The 25,505-nt window shown below is 51.3% G+C and overlaps 1 protein-coding gene across 6 annotated transcripts in view; it reads right to left on the bottom strand.

Annotated features, from left to right (window-relative positions):
* Nucleotides 1-25,505, bottom strand: part of LOC122371355 (ankyrin repeat domain-containing protein 17-like) — a 68,164-nt gene that overhangs the window by 7,277 nt on the left and 35,382 nt on the right. For 5 of the 6 annotated variants that reach the window (XM_043347616.1, XM_043347618.1, XM_043347620.1 and 2 more), the window contains 24 exons: nucleotides 24,857-24,979; nucleotides 23,702-23,935; nucleotides 22,706-22,955; nucleotides 21,532-21,801; nucleotides 20,719-20,919; nucleotides 20,111-20,406; nucleotides 18,005-18,292; nucleotides 17,120-17,240; nucleotides 16,391-16,577; nucleotides 15,436-15,624; nucleotides 14,767-14,911; nucleotides 14,096-14,271; nucleotides 13,543-13,675; nucleotides 10,622-10,747; nucleotides 9,958-10,180; nucleotides 9,376-9,558; nucleotides 8,845-9,013; nucleotides 8,104-8,352; nucleotides 7,244-7,417; nucleotides 6,566-6,733; nucleotides 5,843-6,063; nucleotides 5,127-5,300; nucleotides 4,284-4,597; nucleotides 3,524-3,842 (listed from right to left, as the gene is read on the bottom strand). In XM_043347616.1, the coding sequence (XP_043203551.1) occupies nucleotides 3,524-3,842; nucleotides 4,284-4,597; nucleotides 5,127-5,300; nucleotides 5,843-6,063; nucleotides 6,566-6,733; nucleotides 7,244-7,417; nucleotides 8,104-8,352; nucleotides 8,845-9,013; nucleotides 9,376-9,558; nucleotides 9,958-10,180; nucleotides 10,622-10,747; nucleotides 13,543-13,675; nucleotides 14,096-14,271; nucleotides 14,767-14,911; nucleotides 15,436-15,624; nucleotides 16,391-16,577; nucleotides 17,120-17,240; nucleotides 18,005-18,292; nucleotides 20,111-20,406; nucleotides 20,719-20,919; nucleotides 21,532-21,801; nucleotides 22,706-22,955; nucleotides 23,702-23,935; nucleotides 24,857-24,979 (4,933 nt within the window). The remainder of the gene's footprint in view (nucleotides 1-3,523; nucleotides 3,843-4,283; nucleotides 4,598-5,126; nucleotides 5,301-5,842; nucleotides 6,064-6,565; nucleotides 6,734-7,243; nucleotides 7,418-8,103; nucleotides 8,353-8,844; nucleotides 9,014-9,375; nucleotides 9,559-9,957; nucleotides 10,181-10,621; nucleotides 10,748-13,542; nucleotides 13,676-14,095; nucleotides 14,272-14,766; nucleotides 14,912-15,435; nucleotides 15,625-16,390; nucleotides 16,578-17,119; nucleotides 17,241-18,004; nucleotides 18,293-20,110; nucleotides 20,407-20,718; nucleotides 20,920-21,531; nucleotides 21,802-22,705; nucleotides 22,956-23,701; nucleotides 23,936-24,856; nucleotides 24,980-25,505) is intronic. The other variant, XM_043347617.1, reaches the window with a different exon arrangement.

Raw genomic sequence — 25,505 nt, 5'->3', positions numbered from 1 at the left:
ACACAAGGGACCAAACACAATCTCACATGTAGAAACGTTTCTAATCTTAACCCGCGCACCGACGGGGGTCTGCGCCAACTTAGTACCGACGGGGGGGGGGGCGGATGACCGCCCCCCCCCCCCGGAGATCTCGAGAACGAAGCAAGATAGCGACAAGCGGTAAACGGCATCGGATACGCACGGTCAAGATCTACAATTTTTACTAAGGTCATTTTCAGGTCAGGTCAAAGATGACGTCACAGGGGCCGAAAAAGCCAAAATGGCGGCGCTAAATATGGAGAGAGTTTTTCTCGAATAACTTTCGAATTAGTCAAGATAGGAACAAACTAAGGGCATCATCGTGATCCTCTCGTCAATCCGCATCGAATGATATATATGTTGACCTCGAAAGGTCAAGGTCAAAGGTTGACCTCAGGTCACGTGACCTCGAGGTCATCATGTATATCATTCGATGCGGCTTGACGAGCTGAACACAATGAGACCATCCACGCGTCTGTATCTTGTTCCTGTACGGAGTTATTGGCCAAAAACCTTTGGTGACCTTTGATGACGTCACATGACCTCACAGCTGCCCAACAGCAAAACAGACCTCAAGGTAGTGAAGGTTGATCGTATATGAAGTCATGCATGGTATATGGGGCCATTCCGACCCGTTTTAGTGGTAAAAACAGGGAGTTGATTTTTCCCCCATTGACTTATAATGGGGAGGTCGCGAAATTGACCTGACCTTAGGTCACCGATATCAAAATTCCGAGATATACAAATTGTAGCTACTAATGACCTAATAACATCCTGCGACTTTCAAAGGCCTCCGACATCTACTGTAGCTCTGGCACGGTGACAAAGTTGCAAAAAAGTGACTTGAGGTTGGGTCATTCAAAGTGACCTGGTGACCTGACCTTGAAAGGTAGGAGGTTCAAACTTGCACACCATGTGTAAAATTGATAAGGGAATAGTCATACCAAATTTCGCGTCGCTACGCGCCGCGGTTTTCCCGCTATTCGCGAAAAACCTCAGGGGGGGGGCGGATATCCGCCCCCCCCCGTCGGTGCGCGGGTTAAGTCTAGAAACGAACGGTTAATGAGACATGACACGCCGAATTCTGGCCTATAATGGGCTCTAGAAACTGGTCAGAGATCAGAGGTCATTTTGGTCAGGTTCATGAAATTTTCAGGGTAGGTGTGAGCTTTCAATTGCAGATGGCCTGAAGTCCAAACTTATCCTGACTCCTGACCGCATGGGCGTTTATTTACTTATGGGGAGAAAAATAACTTACGGCACAGAAAGCTTCGCTGCTATCCGCCACTATTTACACGAGTTATTCAGGAAAAACCAAGGAGAGGGGTTCATTTTATCACCCCTAATAAAAAGTAGGGTTTCCATTAAAAGTAAACGGTAACATCGATAAATAACATCTGTATGTTTCTCAATTCAATATGGTGAGTTCTTTCGTAAGGTTAATAAATGCATATTAGGTAAACAATATTGTAAGTTGACATTGGCACGAACTTTCCATTCTATTTTATCCCGTTCGTTCTAGCCCCTCTCGCCTGCCCCCCCCCCGCCCACACACACACCACCACCACTACCACCAAACCGGCTGAGTTGGCTGAGGCGAGGCTGGCTAAGGCGAGCGCCTCCCCTCCCTTCATGCCAAACAGCGCCTGGCTGTCGTGACCTCTGGCCTCACCGCCCGAAGGCTCGCCCGCTGTCCAAGGACGCCCTGCGCGGGCCGCAGTGATAGCCTCTGCCGAGCAGTGTCCTGATTTTCGTGAATTTGGGTGGAAACCCACACCTAACAGATTCTCTTTGTGACGTCCCGGAAAGCCAAACGACGTCCCTGACAGATAAAAGTCGATAGGTATATCGAACACCAAAAGCAAACTAACAAAAAGAAATATCACCTCTGTAGCCTAAAAACACGGCTATGCAAAATGACAATAAATATAATATCCTAAGCCCTCAAAAACTCACTCTTACACTCAACTCCCCTTTCCTGGCCAACTGCCGCAACAGTAAACAACGCGGTTTTATTTTATTTTTGTTTTCTGTGCGTCAGATATGGATAAGTTTTTTCCTTTACCATGTGAAGGTTATGCTGCCATATGAAGGAGAAAAGATGTCGGAATAGAGGGATCTGAGGACGTCGTTTTCCACTTTTCAGTTTTAGTAACTGTGCAGTGTATAGATAAAAATTAATCATGCGAATATATTACTTGGACATTTATCTATAAGCACGCAACATACCTTTTGTATCAAATTACTGAAACATATTTAATTATTTTTTCCCCTCAGAAGGTCACAGTAACGGGTTAGCGCTGCCCCTTGAACATGCCCTTCAAAAGTGGTTAATTTTGCATATGTTGATAGTGGTTGGGGAAAAAGTTTAATGTTTATCTGTTTGAATTAAAATAAAGCCACCGAATTTCAACAGTATTAATTCAAGTATGTCGTCCTTGGCTTAAAAATACACGCAATGTTGGGGACGTCGATTGACCTTGTTATTCCCATTTAATCGACGTCGGTACAAAACTGAAAAGTGCACAATGATTTCACATTTTTTTCCAGCCAAGAAAAATTCAGCGTCCACCTTGGAGTTTTCTCAATTGAATTTCATAACAGGAAGCTATGGAAATTAATTTTCCGAGCTGTTTTCCACCTCTTTGTTTGGACGTCTGTTTTTTAAATCAGTCCTCTTGCTCGATATGATATCCCTCTTATGACGTCAATATTTAGTGATAGCCGCTGGCTCTTGGGCTGATTTTTGTTGAAGCATATTTGTTGTTGACTGTTATGTACGATCATGGACAAGAACTAGACATCTTCAAAGTGTTGTTTTGGTGTTTGTGGTGAATGCTTGAATTTTGTATTTTACTAGGGGTAAACTGGCATTACTTTGTGTCTATATATGATCATTTGAGGTGCCTTGAGGTGGTATTAGTCAATATTGCCAGTGAAAATCGCTAATTTTAAGAGATTTAGGTAAGGGCTTCAGTGGCTTAGGCTCCGCACCGATATCGACGTCCTTTTGAAATAGCGACGTCCTCGCGGCTTCAATCACACTCTCCGAAAAATCAATTTCAGAACACTGCTGCCGAGTCCCGCCTCTATCCAACGTTCACCACGCGCTGGATTCATTCATGCCTCTGTGTTTCAGCGTCCTACCCGTTGGGTGGCACCACTGTAGTCATAGGCGACTGCAGGGAAGCCGCGGTCAGAATGCTCCAAACGGCGGATTTTGAGGTTTTCTTTTAATTTCTCCGAAACTAGCCGGCATACGATCGAACCTTTTTCCATGCTCATGGGAGGGAGCCATACGAATAAATCGGTCACATCTTCAAGCCTACAAAGCGGAAGACGAAAAAGATATAGCCGGAAAGGCAAAACCTACGCTTAAAACCCGCGGGACCTGTACGTTCCATAAATCTAGGCGAAACTGAACTTCCCACACCAACCCAACCAGATGCCACCCTCCCACCTCAAACCCCAGCCCCGCCCCCTCCTCACACCCCTCCCCTCTCACCAGGCGGCGAGAGCTGCTGCTGAGGCGACCCTCCCGTCGCCGGGCTGACCGGACTAGCGGCAGCCGGAGGCGGGGCGGACACCGACACCGCCGCCGCAGCGGCCACCGCGCCCGCCTGGCTACTGGCCGAGCTGACAGGCGCGGAGCTAGTCATCACCGCTGCCCCGCGGTAGCCGGGAGCCTTGGCGGCGTCGACAACTCCGACGGCCGGCGAGGAATCGACGAAGGTGGCGGTGGCGGAGGTGGTGGTGGGCGCGAGAGAGGTGATACCGCTGGCGACCACGGCCGCAAAGTTTTTCTCCTTGCTCTGGGCGACATTCTGTGGGAGGGAGGGGAGGGGAGGGGTTAGAAGAAGAGATAAAGATGAAGAGTAACGTTAAAGAGAGAAGTCATTGGCACATCATGGAGGGAGGCCATAGCGTTAGATCAGAGATGCAGATTTCTCGCAGTGATTCATTGAGGAAGCAACTATTTAAAAATACATTGTGCGGATGAAAATACTCCCACCTCAGGCCAGGCCGCCAGACAATGTTAAGAATATCCCGCCATTAGAAATCATTCTGTCATCAGAGAACAAAATATTGAAATTACTTGACCCGACAGAATCCGGCACTTCAACGAAAGTTTCCAATGAGTGCACCGGAAGCCAGAAATCACAGCCAACACCCAAATTTACTCACCTCCCGCTCAGCAAACAACTTACCTACACCCCAAACCAACCCCTGACCCTCACCCCACCCGCATTCTACACTTCTCTTACCTTCAGAATGGGACTATAGTTGAACGGCGAGTAGGTCTGTGTCGGCTGCGCCGGGGCCGCCGGCGGCTGAGACGCCGCGGACGCCGCCGCCGCCGCCGACACCGCCGCCGCCGCAGCCGCCGAGACGGCAGCCTCCGCGGCGGCGGCGGCGGGCGCGGGCGCGCGACGGCCGGCCGCGGCCGCCGCGGCGCTGCTGGGCGGCTCCACCTTACGCTGCATGAGTGGTGTGGCAGCGCGCGGCGCCGTGGCGCCGGCCGGGCCGCGCGCGCCGGCGGCGGCGGCCGAGGCCGTCTTGGCGGCGGCACCGCGCTTGTCTGGAAGAGGAGGGAGTGTTGGGTTAGATAAAAAGTATGTGTGCGTCAGCTGAGGGCTCCGACCTGACTATCTCGTTCTTTTTATTATCACTGCAGGGCACATCCCGGCTTTTGATTCTGTTTTTGTTCAATACATGATAAACCATAACTGGCTTTCACCTTGTGCAAGAAATACAAACGCAGAGACGATTCAGTGAGAAGCACTCACCATCGCTGTGACGCAAAGAGCGAGCGACCTCATTCAGTAATGTAGACCGAAGTCCCATCGCTGGATATCCCAACAAACACACCATGATATTTTACGTACGTAAAATACGATTTATGCGTCAGATTTTACGTAGCCTTCAAGACTGTCCCAATAAATCCACCACGGCAGCAAATGCCAATCCAAGTGTTCCATCAAACCCTTAGCCTTTCACCACCCAAAATATCTCCTACTAACACCCCCCCCCCCCCTAGTATTATTTTGGTGACATCAAACCCACTAAACCGTCCCACCAAGCCCACTCCACTCCCTTTCTCAACCCACCATTAGCAGCATCCGTCTGCGCCCCGGCAGCGGCCGCGGCGGCCGTCCGGTGGCCCCCGGCTCCCGGTCGCTCCCCTCCCAGGTTCAGCTGGCGCTGGACGGCCGGTTTGGCCGGGGCCGAGTCAGTAGCACGGCGAGGAGACATGGTGACACCCGTGTGAACGAACGTCGTGTCTGAAATGGGGGGAGGGGGGTTAGTTAGAGTTTGGTGACGCCAGTCAGTGGACGATGGTGGTGTCTGGGAGGGGAGGAGGGGGGGTGGGGGGTGGAGTTAGTCATGAGTTTCATGACGCCAGTGTAGACGATGGTGTTATTTTGAAAGGGGGAGAGGAGTTATAAACATAGTTGGGTCTAGCAACGAGTCCAAATGTTAACGATGTTGCGAAGCCGTGAATTGATGACGTTCACTTAGACGCAACTAACGTTAGCTAAGGGAAGGTTACATGCAAACCTGCAAGTGTGCCGGTTTTGGCTTTGAAATTGAGAACGCATCCGAAGTTATGTAGGCATTCGCAAAAAGCAATGGAGCTGTAAAGTACAACTAATTTGTGTACCATTCTTTCCAAAACAAGGCAGTGTGGTCATCAGCATTTACGGGAAAATGTTGCAGCTCAGCATGGTGCTTAAAATATGTTGCTTGCTGGCTCAAACATAGCTAAAATTTCTTAAAACCCTTAGCTTGTTAGTAAAACACTCCCAGCTCCTCCCTCACTCACCCGTCAGCGCCTGGGCGGCAGCCGCCTTGGCCGCCGCCGTCTGCTGCCTGCCCGTCTTGGCGTCTCCCGCTCCGGCTCCTCCGCTCTGCCCGGCCGCTCCGCCACTCTGCCCGGCCTGGTGGGGTCGGTGACGTCCCAGTAGCTGCGCTACGTCGGCGTCCGGACTGTCGGCCAGCTCCGTTATCATAGCGTGGGCCGTCTTGACCGCCTCGGCAGAGCCCCTGTAAGGGAGGCGGGGGAGGGAGGTTAGTCGAAATGGTAAAAAGATTCAGTGAGAATGCGCTACAACTTAGTGAGCATGCATCAAGACAGGTACTCTGTTGTCCTCTGGTTCATGGACATTGACTCCTAAAAGATACACGACAACGAAAAGACAAAAAGCGGAAGGAAACAATTATCATAACAAAATATGTCTCAATGTCAGTGAAATCTGTCTAAATGTCAGTGCTATCATCACATCTGGTTAACCAAAACCAGCGAATATGCTGTGATCAAATTTGTCCCTGCCCTCTCGTCGCCTTCCTTTCACCATTCATTCTTTCCTCCTCCCTATCTCATTACGTTTTTCCCTCAGCCAATCATCATCTCTAACCCACATCCCCTCCCCCTTTCACTCATTTCCTCCCATCCATCCTTCCTTTGCTTCGTTTCTTCCTTCTACTCCAATCCACCCCTTACTCTAGCGCTCGTACCCTCCCCCTCCCCCCCTCCCCGGCCACTCACTTGATGGTGATCACGCGGTCCGCCTGTCCCTTGCTCTTCTTCTCGATCTCCACATGAGCGCCGCTCAGGTCCCTGATGGCGTTCACGTTGGACCCTCCTCGGCCAATGACACGCGAGATGGCGCACGTCGGGACCGTGACACGCTTGGTACGAGATGATGAGGAGGCGCTGTGGGGGCGAGAAACGTGGCGCGGGAGGGTTAGAAATGGCGCGGGGAGTGTCAAATGTAGTGCGGGAGAGTTGGAAATTGTGTGTGGAAGCAGATATGGCGCGATAGATAATTGGGAGGGAGGGAAGAACAATATAAATGGGTTCATCGTCTCACAGAAGATGGAGACACTGACATACGACCACAGAGAGTTTCTGAAGCAACTAAGAGTGCAAAGCGAGCAAAACTATGTGAAATACATTACCAACGCACCATAATGGCAAACATTCAGCAAACAGTCACCAGATTTTATCCTACAAAGTACTACGAAAGAAATCGGCTCTATAACAGGTTACTGACGAACAAATTATTAGCAATTCATGAGAAAACCTATTGACATTAAGCGTTCGTTTGTCGATCATTGACAATACCCAATATTTACTAAGTTCCTTTACCTCCCGTAACGTTTACTCCTTTCCATACTTTCCCTTTCTCCTTTCCTTTCCCTTCTTTCCCCATTCTCTCCGTACCTCCTGGTGGTGACCTCTCGCCAGCCCTCCTCCCTGCCCTTCTTCTTGGGACTGGCGGCGGCCGCCACTGTGGCCGGGTAGCCGGGCGAGCGGAGACCGACGGGGAGCACCACACCGCGAGCGGGCAGGCCCGGGATCAGACGACGCTCCTCCACCGCCGTGTCCGAGGTCTCACTGCCGGCGGAGACGGGCGGGGGTGAGGGTTTGGGCAGGGGTAAGGGGTAAAGGGTAGGGGTGGGGGTAGAATAGTGTGGACGTAGGCAAGGTTTGGGTAGGAAAGGGGTATAGGGTAGGTGTCGGGGCTAGCCGGGCCAGGGTTTGGGTAAGGATGGGGTAGGAGGTAGATGTCGGGGTTAGAGCAGGGTTTGAGTCACAGTACGTCGAGCCGTCGAGGAGACTGATATAAATAGTCGGGAAGGTAGAAACACAAGGTAAAATATATGATAGAAGTGATAGTAAGATTTGTAGAAAAATAATTCACCTGCATTTGATATCAAGATACTACAACGAATGCGGGATTGAAAAGCAAAACGAAAGTTAATTGTTAGGGCTTAGAAAACATGAAAATATGGAAGAAGAATGAGATAAGAAAGAATATCAAGTACGGAGGAAATCTCGTTGAGAAAATGATTATGAGAAATATAAGTAACTCTAGACATGAGATAAAAAAAAGACTCAAAAGTGGGAGAGGCTAACAAAGTATTTTTCAAAAGTGGGAAAAAGACTAAAAAGGCAATGGCTTTACATTTCCCTCTCAAAGCAAAGAAACTCCGGCTTCAACGGATCTCTAATCCCTCCCCGCAACCTGACCTATTCAAACATATCCCAAAAACAACCCCCCCCCCCATCACCCCACTCACGTCCTATCCTTTTTGGCCGCGCGGGCGGCGGCCGGCGCCGCTGCCGCCGCCGCCGCCGAGCTGACCGATCCGGCCGCCGTCATCCTCTCCCTCTCCTCCTGAAGACGCTTCTGCTTGTCCTTCCTGCGGCTCTTGGCCGAGGCCGAGGGGGCCACCGAGGCCGGCTCGGCGGCCGGCGCCGGCTGAGGTGAAATGGCTACAGTCGGGGGTGTCCGGTCTGTGTCGTTCATGGTGACCTCTTGCTGCTGCCTGCGGGGGGCCACGGGGGATAGCGTCGTTAGAAAGGAAGATAGATGCGGCGAAACGAAACAGGGAGGGCAGACGCGCAAAGAAGGGCGCGAGCGAATGCGAAGTGAGTTACAAAGAGATGTTACAGGAAAAATATAAAGCTGAGAGAAAGATATTAAGAGTTATAGACAAAAAAATCATGTTCCCACAAGCTTTAATTGTGCAACAGCATCTTGAAATGAGCACAGTTTATGCGTAATTAATTCACGGAGATGAAAGGACTAGCTTGATCGTTTCAGCTGCAATAAAAGCCGCGCGATTTCATAACAAGATAAACAATTACCTTCTTCTCACACACACCCACATGGTTGCATAAATCGAATATTATCCCCAAATACAAACCCCAATTACACAGTCACCAAAACGAGCCCGAACACAACACCTGAAACCCAGACTTTCATCGCCACTTTCAATCTTCCCGATAAGCTTTCCTTCCGCACCCACGTGCCTTACCGTCTATTGGTCTCCCCATTTTCGCGCTGAGCCTCAAGAAGCTGCTTCTGTCGACGTTTCTCTTCCCGCTTGGCGCGCTTTCCGGTGGTGGGCCCGTTGGCGGCAGCGGGGGCGGGGGCGGCGGCGGCGGCGGCCGGACATTCGGCCGTTCGCGCCAGACCGTCGCCCGCTGCCAGACACGCACACAAACACGGGTCAAACGCCAGTAGGGGCACGAATAAGCGTTTTGTTGACTAGAGCACAATCGTGACCAAAACAATACTGTTTCATGGTGGGTACCGTTAAGAACACGTTTGGGGGAAATTGATGAATATAAAGCAAATCAAACGAGGGCTCAGTCGTTGATCTGTTATCGATCTCTTTGGTTACCTTCACGACCCGCACAAGGGAATCTTCAACATTAATGTTTGAAATATCGTCATGACATGTACTGCTGACTCGATCATCTCAGAATACATGCTTCTTTCCATTATCCGTTTTAAACATGCCCCTCTATCCATCCCTCCATCCCCTATATTCCCCTCCCCTCACCTGACGAAGTTGACGACTGGCTGGTGGCATCGAACCCACTGTCCCTCTCCGGACTCGCTCTGCCAACCCTGGCAGCCGGGCCGGCGGCGGCGGCCGGCGGGGGAGGCGTGGCTTCACGCTCCTCCGTCTCGGCGGCGCCCGAGGCCGAGCCGTTAGCGGCGCCCGGCAGCCCGGCCACCTCGTCTGTGGAAGGGGGGATGGGAGGTTAGATGTTAGATGTAGACATTGCACAGACATTGATAGAATAATGGATAACCAAGAAATTATCACATATTAGTGGAACTTTGGGCGGCGTCTTTCGAATGCAAGATAAAAGAGGCGGTCATATTTTCCAAACGGCCTGCCTTTGCCAGCTCTAACTTCTCTCCCGTGACGTCCTGTCCACTCCTGTCCTTTCACCTTAAATTGTTCCCATTTCTCTTCCGCCCCTCTCACTTAACACGCATGCCCCATCTCATGTGTTCGTCAATACTTCCTTCTCCTTCTCTTAATTCTCTCTTCTATCTTTTCTTTTCTATCTTATCTTCTCCTCCTCTATGTTAACTAATTCTCTATCCTCTCTTCCCCTCTCGCTCCACCCACCTTCATCACCGCTCTCCTCTTCGTCCCTCTGCTGCCTGGTCTGTCTCTTCTTCTTCTTGTTGTTCCTCTTCTTGGCCGCCTGGCACTGCCGCTGTTTCTGAATAGCGTCCTCCTGTGCGAGTTCCTCCAGCAGCGAGGTGGCGTTTCGGTTGGCCTCGGCCGCCTGACGCTCCTTGGCCACGCGGATGATCTCGACGCAGGCCTGGCACTTCTTCACCAGCTCCTGGGGACGGAGGATGGAAAGGTCAGTTGTGGATTCAGCAAATAGCATTATGGCCTCCAACGGAGCTCAGGTTTTAGGTTTGTCACAAGCAAGCGCCCTTCCCAATTATTATCAACAAGAATAAATAAATTCAATGGTTCAAGCACTTAAATGCATCAATAGCCTTTCAGCGGTTACATACATATTTGGTGCTCTTCTCTGTCTTACCCTCGCCCTTCCCCTATTCCTCACTCTTTTTTTCTTTTCTTTTTCCCGTGTTCTACTCTGAATATCTACTTTTTCCAAAGTCACTACTCTAAGAAACATCCATCTTCTTCACTGATCGCTCTTTGTCCCTTCCTCACCCTAATTACATCAACCGGTCCTCCCCTTAAGATCCCTCTTTTCTCTCTCCTTCCCTTCTTTTCCCTTCCCTTCCCTCTCTCTCCCTCGCATCCTCACCTTATCGTTCACCATCTGGAGGTACCTCATGAGCTCCGTATCAGAGGGGAACTGGGTGACATGTTTGACCATCCACTTCACTACTTTGACGTGGCCGCGACGGTAGGCCGCCATCAGACAGGACACCTGGCGACGTGAGACACGGGGAACGGATAATGTATAATGTGTTATAAGTAACGGCGGTAACCTAGGCCGCCATCAGGCAGAACACTTGGCAAAGGAACACGGTGTGGATAATGTATAATGTATTGTAACGGCGGTAACCTAGGCGGTCATTAGACAGGATACCTGGCGACGTGAAACACGGACGTGTGGATAATGTATAATGTGTTATAATGGCGGTAACCTAGGTCGCCATCAGACAGGAAACCTGGCGGAGAGACACGGTGTGGATAATTACGGAGCGAGCGAAGCGAGCGGAGTCTTACGTAGAATAACGGAAATTTCTGAGTATGAGCGGCCGGCCGGCCGGCCGGCCGGCCGGCCGGCCGGCCGTGCGGACGCTTTTGCGAGGCTTATATCTCAGCAACCACTTGACCGATTTACATGCGGTAATTTTTGTAGGGTAGCTTCATTCCTTCTACCAAGTATTGGACTATTCCCGATGCATGTGGGTGACCCCTTATGCACGTGCCACGTGCAAAACGAAGAGGTGTCAGTTTTGTAATTGTTGCAATATCTCGGTAACTACTTGGCCGATTGCGCTGAAAGTTGGCATGTAGGTAGGCACCCACTAGGCACTGCATGTCCATGTGCCAGAGTTGGGGTGCCGCTGCACGTGCGCACGTGCAGGGGTCGTTTCCAGATCTCGAGAACGGCTCGACCGATTGCGCTCAAATTTGGTACACAGTTAGGGACCGGTTACTAGGGTGCCGTGCACAAGTCAGTTGGGACCCATTTTGCACGTGCGCACGTGCAGGGTGCCGCTTCCAGATCTCGAGAACGGCTGGGCCGATTGTGCCCAAATTTGGCACATCGCTAGAGACCAGTCAGTAGGGTGCCGTGCACAAGTCAGTTGGAGGTACCCCCTCGAAATTTCGCACGTGCAAGACTCACCCCCTCGCTCGCTCCGTTAGTCGCCCCAAAAGGCGCTATACTGGTACTGAATTAAGGGAAAATCCTGAGTATGAGCGGCCGGCCGGCCGGCCGTGGGGACGCTCTTTAAAAGCTAATATCTTAGGAACGGGACATCCGATTGACAAGCGGTCTTCTTTACTGAATGTCACTTGGACGTAAAAGTTCTGTGGTGTGATGGCCACCATGCGTTCTTGCCAACCACCGCACGTGGCGCGTGGTAAAGTTGGACATTTTTTAAGAACCCCCAAAATTGCAACCTCAATAACGGCACAACGGTTGGGCCGATTGAATTGAAACTCGGTACACAGTTAGGTCTCCATCAGATAATTCATCTGCATGTGTTAAGGTTGGGGTGCTACAGCACGTGCGCACGTGCAGGGGGCGCTCCCAGATCTCGAGAACGGCTGGGCCGATTGCGCTCAAATTTGGTACACGGTTGGGGACCAGTTAGTAGGGTGCCGTGCAAAAGTCAGTTTGGACCCCGCTTGCACGTGCGCACGTGCAGTGTGCCGCTTCCAGATCTCGAGAACGGCTAGGCCGATTGCGCTGAAATTTGGCACATCGCTAAAGACCGGTTAGTAGGGTGCAGTGCACAAGTTAGTTGGAGGTACCCCCTCGCAATTTCGCACGTGCAAGGCCCATCCTCTCGCTCGCTCCGTTGGTCGCCCAAAAGGCGTTTTACTGGTACGTAGAATAACGGAAATTTCTGAGTATGAGCGGCCGGCCGGCCGGCCGGCCGTGGTCACGCTTTTGCGAGGCTTATATCTCAGCAACCACTTGACCGATTTACATGCGGTAATTTTTGTGGGGTAGCTTCATTCCTTCTACCAAGTATTGGACTATTCCCGATGCATGTGGGTGACCCCTTATGCACGTGCCACGTGCAAAACGAAGAGGTGTCACTTTTGTAATTGTTGCAATATCTCGGTAACTACTTGGCCGATTGCGCTGAAAGTTGGCATGTAGGTAGGCACCCACTAGGCACTGCATATCCATGTGCCAGAGTTGGGGTGCTGCTGCACGTGCGCACGTGCAGGGGTCGTTTCCAGATCTCGAGAACGGCTGGACCGATGGCGCTCAAATTTGGTACATGGTTAGGGACCGGTTAGTAGGCTGCCGTGCAAAAGTCAGTTGGGACCCATTTTGCACGTGCGCACGTGCAGGGTGCCGCTTCCAGATCTCGAGAACGGCTGGGCCGATTGTGCTCAAATTTGGCACATCGCTAGAGACCGGTTAGTAGGGTGCCGTGCACAAGTCAGCTGGAGGTACCCCCTCGAAATTTCGCACGTGCAAGGCTCACCCTCCCGCTCGCTCCGTTAGTCGCCCCAAAAGGCGCTATACTGGTGTATAATGTGTTATAACGGCGGTAACCTAGGCCGCCATCAGGCAAGACACCTGGCGACGTGAAACACGGGGAAGGTGATGTATAATGTGTTATAAATGGCGGTAACCTAGGCCGCCATCAGACAGGATACCTGACGGAGACAACGCGGGGAATAAGTTTAGAAAGATGCCACAGGTCAACAGGTAGATCACACGACAGCCACGCGACTAGCGCGTGGTCGGATATCTGAAAGATGGGCTACATCCATCGGATTCAAAATTCAAGTGAAAAACGCGAGGGCCAGCTAAACACAATAAAGGGAAAACATCGGTTACTGCAAACGCCACACTCATGAGCGTTCAAACTTCGCACGAAAAAAAAATGTTCCTCTTAGACACAATATACATATTCACCAAAGCAGAAACTGTGATATTGCAATCCTTTTTCAGACAAAAAAAAAATCCATCAATCTCTCGCTCCAATATCGTCCTTTTTCTCATTCACGCCTCTTCCGTCATACCTTTCGGTTATCCTGCGCGTCGATGTTGGCTCCAGCCGTGTAGAGTAGCTGAACCACATCCAGGTGACCTCCGTTAGCGGCCAGCCAGAGAGGCGTGTTGCCCTTCTTGTTCCGGACCTCGGCCTGGGCGCCCCTGTGATACACGGAAAAAGGTACGTCAGGAAATGTACGGAGCGGGCGAGAGTGTATAACAATCCGCCTGGGCGCCCCTGTGATATACGGAAAAGGTACGTCAGAAAATGTACGGAGCGTACAGTAGTGTACAGTAGAGCGAGCCTCTCATACATAAAAGATAGATACGTCAGAAAATTACGGATCAGAAATAAAGAATAATAGGGCGACTCTCGTACATAGAAGATGGTTGCGTTAGAAAAGTACGGACTGAGTCGGGCAAGTAAAACCACGTCAATGTAATAATATGACAGGGGCCGATGTTACAAAATGTACGGACCTAAGGCTGCACAAAGGGCATGTAAAATATTACGTCTCAAACTGATGCCAGTCTTTCCAGCTTCTTCCCAATCCCTTTCCCCACCCCTCCTCCCCCTCTCACCTCTGCACAAGCAGTTCCACAAACTTGTAGTGTCCCTTATCCGCCGCTATGGTCAGCGCCGTATCCCTGCTGCTAGGTACGGGTGCGGCGTTCACGTCAGCGTATTTGTCGAGCAGGACGCGGCCGACCTCGACGTAGCCGCCAGAGGCCGCCTCCATGAGCGGAGTCAGGCCCGTCTGTTGAGGGAGGAGGGAGGGGGGTAGAGTTAGAGTTAGATTGAGACTAGTCTGTGGAGAGGAGGAAAGTAAGAGTTGGAGTTAGAGTGAGGTCCGTCTATGGGCGAGGGAGAGGGAATTAGGGCTAGATAGACCTGTCTAGTGTGGAGAGGCGTAGTGGTGAGCGTCAGGGGTGAAGTGAGATAAAGATGTGTTGCATTTTGTAACGGTTTACAGTTAAGTGCAATAGACTTGTCGAATGGAAAATTTAACATTGCCTTATTACCGGATAAAGAAAGAGGATACCATCAACTATTTTATATTTCTCATCAGAGTAGGCAAGTATATGAAAATATAGAGGCTATACAGGCTGTACTGTGGTGTGGAAACTTAAAAACATCGTATTGCGCCCTATATTAACATTGGTTTGTCAGGACTCAGGATGCATCCATGTCTCCAAATAATATTATTCGGTCCTTGTAGATTTAGACTTGTCTATCTCTTCCTCCCTCCTACCTTGGCGCGGTGCTCGACGTAGGCCCTGCGGTCGACCAGTAGCTGCACCACCTCGTGGCGGCCTTGGAAGCAGGCCAGCGTCAGGGCCGTGTTACGGTTCGTCTCGATCTGGGCGTTGATGTCGCTACCCATCTCCAGCAGCAGTCTGTGGACGTGTGGAAGACGGTGTTGAAGTCAGTGTGCGGGGAGTCAGCGGGGGTAGCGTGGGGCGGTTTAACGAGACTGAGATTGAGTACAGCCACATGGCGGAAGGGGTTTAAGCTGGTGCGTCGGTTAATTAGGTGCTTTACAGCCATTTAACGTCAGTCAACGATACAAATTGATGGCAAAATCGACTGGCCGTGACAGCTGCTTTTTAACTGCATGGCCGCTTCTTTTCTCCATCCCTCTTTCAAGCCTTACCGCATCTCCCTCTGTCTGTCTCTATCCCTGTCTCTATCCCTGTCCCAGGTCCCTGTTTCTCTCTGTCTTTCTCCATCTCTTCCTGCTTCCTTGCTCTCATTCTCCGGCATTACTTTATCATCCCCTCTATACACTATTCCAGTCTCAAATGACACTTCCGTCTTCCGTCAAATGTCAAATGACGCTTCCGTCAAATGGCACATGTCAAATGACGCTTCCGTCAAATAACACTATCCGCCTCCCCTCCTCTCTCCCCAATCGACCCACCTGACAGCGGCCGTATGCCCATTCATAGCCGCCAGCATGAGTGGCGATATGCCGAGCTTGCTGCCCGTCCTGCTGTTGATCTCTGCTCCGTGGTGTAACAGCAGTTTGATGATGTTGACGTAGCCACCGGAGGCAGCCAGCGATAGGGGCGTGTAGTCCGAGACGTTACGGTGCTCCTTGTTGGCTCCCCTGTGGGTGGGGAAGACAGTTTTTAAGACTTGACAAGATATTGCAATAGCCATCATTAGCCATGGATTGTCTCAATACAAGTATGAGTATGAGTATGAAGAGAGAGGGGGTTAGGGAGAGTAGCGGGGACGGTGGGGACACGCGACTGAATACCTCCCTGTTGACTAAATACGACTGAATACCTCTCTCTCCCCTTCTCCCCTGTTCGAGAGAGAGGGAGGGGGTTAGGGAGAGTAGCGGGATTACAGAGGGTGGGGGACGAATGAATATCATGAAAGACCCTTGCTAAAATTGATATTGTTCAGACTAAGAATCTTTGGTGAGGGGGGGGGGGGGGCTGAACGTGAAGTCGATATGCTCTCATTACCTCAGAAGATCAAATCTGAAAGGCAGATATTGGCACCGGATTTGCTTTGCATGCAACATAATTTACATGAGTAAATGATCGTGAAATATGGGTATAATAACTGAAAGTCCAAAATAACTATGAGGGTTCAAACTCTTGCCAGCTGTCTATTCAAAGGTTTACATACAATCTCGACAATTATCATCGCCTCTTTTCTCTCAAAGATGCTTCTTCACCCGAGTTCACTGAGTAAAACCACTCACATCACCCAACTCCCTTCGCCCTCCTTTCTAACTGACCCTTCGCCCCTTTTCCCTTTCCGTCTCCCCCTCTCCCCTTCCTCTCTCTTCCCCTTACTCATATTTTCCCAACTCCCTTTAACCCATCCCTCCCCTCCCCCTCTCCCTCATCATGACTCACTGCTTGAGCAGGATCTCCACGACCTCATATCTGCCGCCGGAGCAGGCCAGTGACAGTGGCGTGTCCTTGGTCCTCTCGGACTGGGCCTCAATGTCGGCCTTACTGGCCAGCAGGATTTCCACCACTCCCGCGTGGCCGGCCGTGGCCGCCAGAATCAGAGGCGTGAAGCCCTTCTTGTCCCGGTGCTCTGTGGGAGAATTAAGGGGGGTTGTAAGGGGTGTAAGGGGTTGTAAGGAGAGTTAATGGGGTTAGCTTGGGTTAGTGAGGGTTGTAAAGGGGTGAAATGAGTGAAACATTGGGACCATTATGGGAGCCATTTGTGTGCAAGCATTTGCATAAATGCCGTTCTCCTTATTTGTCTAGCGGATGAGAAAAGTACGCTTACTAAACCGATAGCGCCACTGAGTCGTAGGCCGAGTATTTACAGGCCAAGTTGCTATATATAAAAAAAAAATAATATGCCGAAAGCAGCGCACATAAAAGCCGATCGAATGTACAATTACAGTTCCCTTCCCTCCTGTCTCCCTTCTTCCTCGCCCTAGTTCTCCTTCCATCTCTTTCCCTCCTCGTCATTAACTCTTCTTCCTATAGCTAATTTGTCGAACCCCTTCCTCAAGCCCAGTCCCACCGGCGCTCGATTTCCTCTCCTCCCTCCCTCCCTCACTCCCTCACTCACTCACTCACTCACTCACTCACTCCCTCCCTCCCCCCCCCCCCGGCGCCACTCACCGATCTGGGCTCCTCGTTTGATGAGTAGCTGTACGAGTTCCTCGTGTCCTCCAGCACAGGCCAGAGTCAGGGCCGTGTCGTGGTTACTCTCCGTCTCCGTATTCAGCTGGTCGGACGGAACCTGGGGAAGCAGTGGTTAAAAATCAGGGAACCTAAGGAGGTGTTTAGAAGTGTCAGAGGGAGCCTAGGGAAGCAGTGTTGGAGACAACAAGACACTGCTGGCTACTCTACGACTGTGTTGAGCTGGTCGGACGGAACCTGAGGAAGCAGTGGTTAAATGGATGTCAGAGTCCCAGCAGTGTCCCAAAATGGGTGTCAAGAGTCCCAGAAGTGTCCCAAAACGTGCAGGCTGCTGGTTTGAGCGAGAAACGACATTCAAATGAAAGCCATTTTTCACTCTCACCTCTCATAATCTAGAGCTTGATCAAGAGACACGTCTTACCAAGGCTCTTGATCAAGAGCCATTCCAATTAAAGAACAATACAGCAGCTGGTGTCGAGCACCTCAAGCAGCCCGATTCTACAAGGTCCTAGGTAATTTTCCACTTTAAATTGTACCAAGAAAAACATTTGTTTGGTCGATGGTCGTTTTAACTCCCTACATTATACCACCGGCTTGCACATTGGTCAATGTTTTCGTTCCCTTTTCCACTTTTTTTTTTGCCCTTATACACTTTTTTCCACTTTTTTGGGGGGGCGGGGTTATCCGACCGCAAATGTTTTACAGTCATCCCCTTTTCGGTGAAAATTTTCCCTCTAACACCGAAGCAAAAACAAAAACAAAACACACAAGCATGGTCTGAGGAATTTTCCCCCTCAGACACCCAGCCCAAAACACAAAACCGCGACAATGACCTGGAACCACGTTCTTGGAACCCTGACTCACCTGGGGCGGATAGACGGCCGCTCCGGCCGCCGACACGGGCGCCGCTGACGACACCACCGCTCCGGGGTAGGCCGGCGCGGGCGGCGGCGGCGGCGGCGCGCCAGCATACCCGGCCGCCGGGCTGAGCGGCTGAGGCTGACAGAGGCCCAGGTTCATCCCGTGGAGGGTTCCCTGGAGGTAACCTCGGGACCAGTCGGCCGCCGCCTGGTCCCCGGTAAGCTCGGGAGGTTCCCCGGCGCCGCCGGACGGCCGGTACATGTCTGTCAGGGCACGAGCCGGCGCAGCCACCTGCAACGGGGAGATAGAAAATGGGGAGAATATGTTAGTTAGGGGTGGTCACAAGCTGGGGCTATGAAGACTTCATTTTTCATCTCATTTGCCTGACCAGGCGGTCAGACATGAGACAGGGGCAGGCATTTCCAAGGGAATGAGATTAAAGTATGAATGCCAGACTAGGGAAATTAGATAGGGGAATAATACGGTCAGGTACTTTAGACGTAGTGGACGAGGGAATGATTATATAAGACACACTGTTGAGGGCCGGGGAAGCAGGGTTGGCATTTTTGCCGGCAAAAACTAGTTTATGCCATTTGCCGGTTTAAACCGGTTTTAACCGGCAAAAAGTGGCAAAAACTGGCAAAAACTCAGAATATCACAATGCTATGCCTAGACATGATTTTGAACAGGAAACATTTTAAGGAGAATTCGGTGAAAGCTTTACCTATGCTTTCAAACAGAAGTGACATTGACCATTGAAATGTTTCATACCTAACTCAGAAACATTTTCATGGGCTATCCATAAGGAGCTAGTAAGATGTCTTTTGGGGGTAATACCTAAATGAGCCAATGCAAGGGTGACTGGGTGAGTCCTGCACAATCAGAAGTGCGAAGAGGCATCTGCCATTGATATGCGCACGGCACCGCACGACACCCTACTTACCGAGGCCGCCCTGTCCCACTCTCCCCTTACATGGAAATACATTCCGTTGTGGATGTCTACCGACATGCATAATTGCATAGACATTTTAAGCAGGGATAAGTAATGAGGCAACTTCAGAATGTTAAGTGCATCTATATAACTACCAGAAACGCATTAAATGCATTTCTGTACATTTCAAATCCATTCCTAACTAGAAAAGTTGTAGGTTTGGCCATCTGATTTTTTGCCAGTTTTTGCCAGTTTTTGCCACCAGGGTTTCTGCCAGCCGGTTTAAACCGGTTAAAACCACTGGCAAAAACCAGTTTTTGCCACCCCCTGCCAACCCTGCGGGGAAGTACACAAAAGTGGGGAGCTTCTCCACAAAGGGCAATATTCTGGACGGCATATCGGAAGCAGAGAAACACAAACACACAAAGGCATTGGATTTACATGGCTTCAGATTAATCAAACACTTTCAGGATAACGCCTTTTCTCACCATCAGCCCGGCCCCGGACCTGCATCCGCCGGCCGCCACAGGCACGGGAACCAGCTCCATACCCGTCTCTCCGCTGGTGGCCGGGATAGGGGCGGATACGGGAACTCGGAGCCGCTGAGGAGGCGCGTCACCGCCCGCGGCCAGACAGCGAGATATCTGTAGGGGGGAGGGAGAGAGAGGAGGGAGGGAAGGGAGAGGGGAGGGAGAGAAGAAATAAAAACAGGAGCGAAAAAAGGAAACAGCAAGAGCGAGGATAAGAGTAAGAGGGAAAGTGAGAGATGGCGAGAGGCGGATAGGAAAAAGAGCAAGGTGAAAAAGGGAGGGGGCGGGTGCCGGTGGTGAGGGAAAAGTGGGGGGGGGCGGCTAAAGTCGAGTGCCGCGCTGGTTTCGGTGAGGTTCGCTGTGCCTAGGCAGCTGCTGGGCGAGGCCGTAACACTGGATATCGTTCAAGTTTTGGTGACATTCAAAAACGCCGACAGAGGATACACTTTGAAAGGCTGACAACAAGAAGTTTACGGATATCAAGGGGACACAGGTAAATAGAAAAAAAAATGAAATGTAAAAACCGTGAAACCGTCATAGGACCAAGGAATCGAATAATACCCAAGCCTCAACACATCACCCAAACCCACTAACAAAAGAAAAATAGCACCTACCCGCCCCAAGATTCGAACCCACGCCCCCACGCACCTGCGCCGCCACGGCCGCCTGCACGGCCACCCCCTGCTGTTGAGGCGCGCGGTTGTTGCCCTTCTTCTTTCCCTTCTTCTCGCTCCCCTCCTGTCCAGCCATCTCCAGCGGTATTCCCGCCCCAGGGGGCAGCTCCAGCGGCAGGGCTCCAGCTGCCAGCTGGGCGGCCGTGAGCTCCAGTGGGAGTCCGGCCGCGTTGGCCGCCAGTTGGGACTGGGTGAGCTCCAGAGCTCCGGCGGCCAGCTGGCCGGCGGAGAGCTCCAGCGGCAAACCGGCCACATACTGACCCTGCATGGCTGCGGGAGGGGGGGGGGGTTAGGGCACGTCTTTTTCATAGAAACATTGCCTAAAAAGGCTCCTGATGGTTTAAGACCGCGGCAGGCCGATTTTTGCAAAATTGTCAGAAAACCCAGGCTTGTGTTTGAAAAGAAAAGCACAAGTCTAACGAGCAGTGAACACAAACCTTCGGCTAGGGAAACCTCGACTTAAACCTCTCCCCTTCCTCCCCCTTCCCTCTCTCCCCCTCTAACTCACCCAGCTGGCTCTGCAGCAGCTGCAGCTGTTGCTCTCTCTCTCCCTCCCTCTCTCCCCCTCCTCTCGTAACTCACCCAGCTGGCTCTGCAGCAGCTGCAGCTGCTGCGGCTGCAGTCCGATGTGCGTCTGGAAGGCGGCGGCGGCCTGCAGCTGCTGGTACTGCCTCTGTATGCCGCTCGGCGGCGCCACTTGAAGTCCTGAGAACGGTACGCCATCGGGAGTCACTAACAGCTCGTCCGTCGGGACGCGCGAGCGGTAGTCGGCCGAGCACGTATCTGAGGTCACATGGTGTACAGGTGGTCAGCGAGAACATTCAGGGCCTAAGGCGCGGAGGGATCCGATGAGCATCAATCGGCTGAGGGCGAATTTCAGTGAGGGAGGTATAGGGGCAGTAATCGCATCACCCACGATCGTAAATACAACATACAAAATGTACAATACAATACAATACAAAACACTCGAGTGATGTGTTGATAGTGCTAACTACAATTACTTCCGAGGTTCCAGCGAATTTACTATCATTCCATAATTATCCTTCACAAGGCGTTGCACTTCACCCCATTACTAATTCCCTTTCACTGGTTTAACGTCTGATCACTATTTTACCTGTCGCTGTTACTGTTCTCGTTCCGCTCGGCTATGAATTTTCCTTGACATGCCAGAGTTTGATGAGGATGAGAAGAGTTTATCTATCTGTATCATACAGCCCAGACGGCCAGCCATCAATCATTTGCTCCCCTCCTTTAGATCAGCCTCATACTACTCTATCCTTCCGACCCACTCTCTCTCAATAGTCAACTGACCCTCCTTATCCTGCAATAAATCAAGTCAATACCCTCCTCCCCTTTCTCTCCCTCCCTCTCCTCTCTCTCCCGCTCTCTCCTCACCCTGCGTGTTCAGTCCGGTAAACTGCAGTCCCGCGGCAGTACAGGCCGCCTGGCTGGCCGCCGCCGCCGCCGCCTGGCTCGCAGACGTCGCGCCGTCGCCTTCCCACGCGGCCGGCGGTCGGCCGCGACTCGGTGAGGCGCTGCCCTCGCGTCGCTTCACGCCCTGGGCGGGGCCGGACGACGGCGCGGCCGGCGGACGGGTGGTGGGGGTGGTGGTGGTCGGCTCGGACGGGTAACGCTCGCCGCCGTGGCGCGAACGCTTGCCGCCGGCTGAGGGAGAGAGAAATGGCGGGAATGTAGTTAGACGGAGTTAGAACAAGCAAAGCATACGTTGGTCCATGCCATGAATCTATGATAACATGATTCAAGTTATATATGGTTGGTCGCATGACAGTCCTAAATAATTGAATATTGTCCATCAAACGCTAAGCATTTTATTGTCGAGCATCACCACTATTATGACCCATGATGTTTTTTCCTAGGATATGTAAATTTACAATATGATACCAAAGTTGCACACAGTTTTACAACACACACTAATTAATCGCACAACTAAATACAAAAAAAAATATGAAAATCTACCAACGAAGCAGTCATTGCATACCTCTTATCTATCTCCAAACCCAAGTCTATAGCTTCTATCGCTTAGTGTCGACGCATGCCACTTTGTACCGGCATGTAGAAAAATATTCCAGAGCCGGTACTGAATGTGACGTAGCGTCAGTTTGTGTACGTCTTGTTTGACGCCGCATTGGCTACATTCGCCAGCGCAGTAACACGAAGACGGTTATTGGACTGTCAAGCCTAAATTGAAGTCTAACCAAGCAGTAGGAAGACCTCAACCTAGCACGAGCGAAGATATAGCGCCAGTGGATGCGGTTACAAATTATAACGCCTTGTTTAGCAAACGCCCCCTTCCCTACCAGCCTGGTCTAGCTGACAAATCTCCAACCTAGCCTGAGAGAAGAGAGCCAACTAGGCAAACCTAGTTCGTCAATCCCCACCTCAAGTGCTTTCATGCCAGCGTACAATCCAGGCAGCCAATAACCTAAAAGATGGCAAAAAGCGCCCTTTTTCCTAACCCTTCATCGTCTCCAGTCTTTCCCTCCTCTTCCTTTTAAGTCTCTTTCCCTCCCTGCCCCCTTCCTTCAGCACCCCCTCCCCACTCCCTCACCGGTGGTCTCATCGCCCTCTCCGGCGGCCGCTCCGGCGGCTGCGGCGGGCGGCAGCGGCGGCGGCGGCGGCGGCGGCTCGTCCCTGCTCGGCGGCGGCGGCAGGTGGGGCGTGTGCAGCAGCTGGTGCTCCACCTGCTGCTGAAACTGCTTTATCTGCTGCTGCAGCTGTTTGCGCTGCTGAAGCAGCTGTACCTGCTGTCGCTGGTGGATCTGCTGACCTGCTGCCGAGCCGCCGCCCGACTTCTCCATCTGCGGGGGAGGGGAGGGGAGGTCACGAGATGGAAATAGCGGTTCCACACCGCCACGTCGCCGAAGGAGCCGTGTGGTTCGTAAAACAAGATGAAGACGCAGGTATCGATAATGTTATCGTTTTTGTCTTCCCGGGTGTCAAGTTATGTTTTTCTCATATTACATTCTGTTGCATTGTCGTGAGTATAACTTTCCGAGCTAGGAATATTTCTGTCGTATTGTAAACGAGCGAGCGAGCGGGTTTATCGGTGGTTTAACAGAAAATGTTTTCCATGAGCGACCCGACCCAGTCCCGCCCGGCCCCGTTACCGCTATTCACAATTATCTCTACAAATACCTCTGTAACCCTCAACCGATCGACAAGCGGTCTTCAGCATCAGGTAAATCCTTCAAATCATAAACCCAACTATTTTTGATCGATATGGGTGACCAACACATATTCCACTCAGACTAGCCCGACCGAGAGGGGTCCATCTCACCACCGCTCGCCACTACACACACCTGTCTCTGTCCAGCGGCTGTCCCATTCATATTACCTCGATCCTCACTCCCATCACGCAACCATTATCAATATCTCCCTTGCTAACTCACGTATTGAGTTAGCAAGGCGGCAGACTCACATAGACTAGTCTGGTCTCTCTCTCAGTCCTTCGCTATAAGCCACAGCCCCTCTCCCTCCTCGCCTCCTTCACTCTTTCTTTACACACCTTTACACACCTCACTTTCCTCACTCTTTCCAAACCCACCTGTCTCTGTGCCATCACGGTCTGCTCCAGCTGCTGCAGTGCCGCCACATTCTGCTGCAGCGCTGCCAGCTGCTGCTGGTTAGCTGCCAGCTGGGCAGCTGACGTCAGCTGGCGCTCGGCGGTGGTGGGACCGGCTGCTGCAGCTGCTGTAGAGGTGGTGGTAGATGTAGCTGGTGTGGCTGCGGCAGGCGCCGGAGTCTTGGTGGTGGTGGTGGCCGGCGCTGCGGTGGTCGTCTGAAAAATGGCGAGACGAGAGTTAGTTGGAGCGCAAGATAAGAAAGATGAGACATTGCAGGTGTCTGAAAATGGGACAGGAGCTGTTAGCAGCTCTAGATAAAGTGGAATGAAACCTCCCGTCTCCCTCATTCATAGCTGGTCCACTTCCACGTATCTTGATCTTCATCTGCTTTTTCCTTGCATCCTCGAAACATCCTCTCCATAGTCTCTCGCTTACTCTAGTTTCCGCTACTTCCCAATCATCTCGGTCCCCGCCGTCTTCATCCCGCCCACCCCGTTATCAATTCGTACCGCTCGCTCAATTACATTCACATTCCTTTCCTCCTCAGGCTTCTAGACGGATGCCTTCCTTACATATTCCTCCTCGTACTCAATTTTCATCGTCAGCCCTTACCCAGATATTTTCCTTTCTGCCGCCTGCTTCTACCGTATCTCCCCTCCTTCTCCCACGTTATCTTCCCTATATCAGCTCGCCTCTCCTTTATTCTCACCTGTCTGGGTACCTTCCTCTAGTCTTTCTTGCTGACGGGCTTGACCCTCGGTCTGTCTCCCCTTCTACCCATATCTATAATTCTTCTCTGTCTCCCCTCCTGTCCCTCCTTTTCTCTCCTCCCCCTCCCTTATTCTCACCTGTCTGGGTACTTTTCTTTTGGTCTTTCTTTCTGACGGCCTTGACCTTCGGTTTCTGCCCCTCCCCCTTCTCCCCACAATCTATTCTCCCCTCATTCTCCCCTCCTTTATTCTCACCTCTCGGTACTTTTCTTCTAGTCTTTCTTGCTGACCACCTTGACCTTCGGTCTCTGTCCCCTCCTCGACTTCTCCCACATCTTTTCTTTCGTCTCCTATCCTTCTCCCCTTCTCCCCACATGTATTCTTCCCTGTCCTTCTCCCCTTCTCCCTCTCCTCCTTTATTCTCACCTGTCTGGGTACCTTCTTCTGTTCCTTCTTGCTGACCGCCTTAGCCTTGGGTCTCTGGTCGGCCGGGGGCTGCCCCGCCGCAGCCGCAGAGCTCGGGTTGGTCACGATCACTGATTCGCGGCTCTGAAGAGAACAAACATAGTTGGTTAGTTAGTTTATTGACACTTGATAAAAACATTATACATACAATGAATATGGATAAAACTCAGATGACAGGCGTGTCCACCAAAACACATGTCATAGACTTCTATATGTACCAAAAGGCTGCTTAGAACATACATACAAGGTGGTAAGACTGATGGGAGCATGAATAGGCTATGGTTTCAGACGGGAACACACTTTAATTGTTATGTAACCCGTAACACTGTTGTTAACCATTAGGCCGTATCATGTCGATTTCTTAGTGACTTATGACGGTTTGGTGTTTGTTGCAACTAATTTTCGTTCCCCTTTTCTTTTCCCGCATCAATTCAATCACATCACATCGCTTATTCATCCATATTCTATTCATTAGCCATTTCTTCACTCATTCACTCATTCATTCATTAATCATTCTTGCCTCCTTATCTAAAACTTCACTTACTCCTCTCATTCTCACCTCCTCATCCGGTTCTGTCTCCACCTCCTAGCGTGTTCTGCATCCTTCCCT

Source organism: Amphibalanus amphitrite, unplaced genomic scaffold (assembly GCF_019059575.1).
Source record: "Amphibalanus amphitrite isolate SeventyFive unplaced genomic scaffold, NRLGWU_Aamphi_draft 001234F_arrow, whole genome shotgun sequence".
Taxonomy (NCBI): domain Eukaryota; kingdom Metazoa; phylum Arthropoda; class Thecostraca; order Balanomorpha; family Balanidae; genus Amphibalanus; species Amphibalanus amphitrite.
This window is presented reverse-complemented; position numbering and strand designations above follow the sequence as displayed.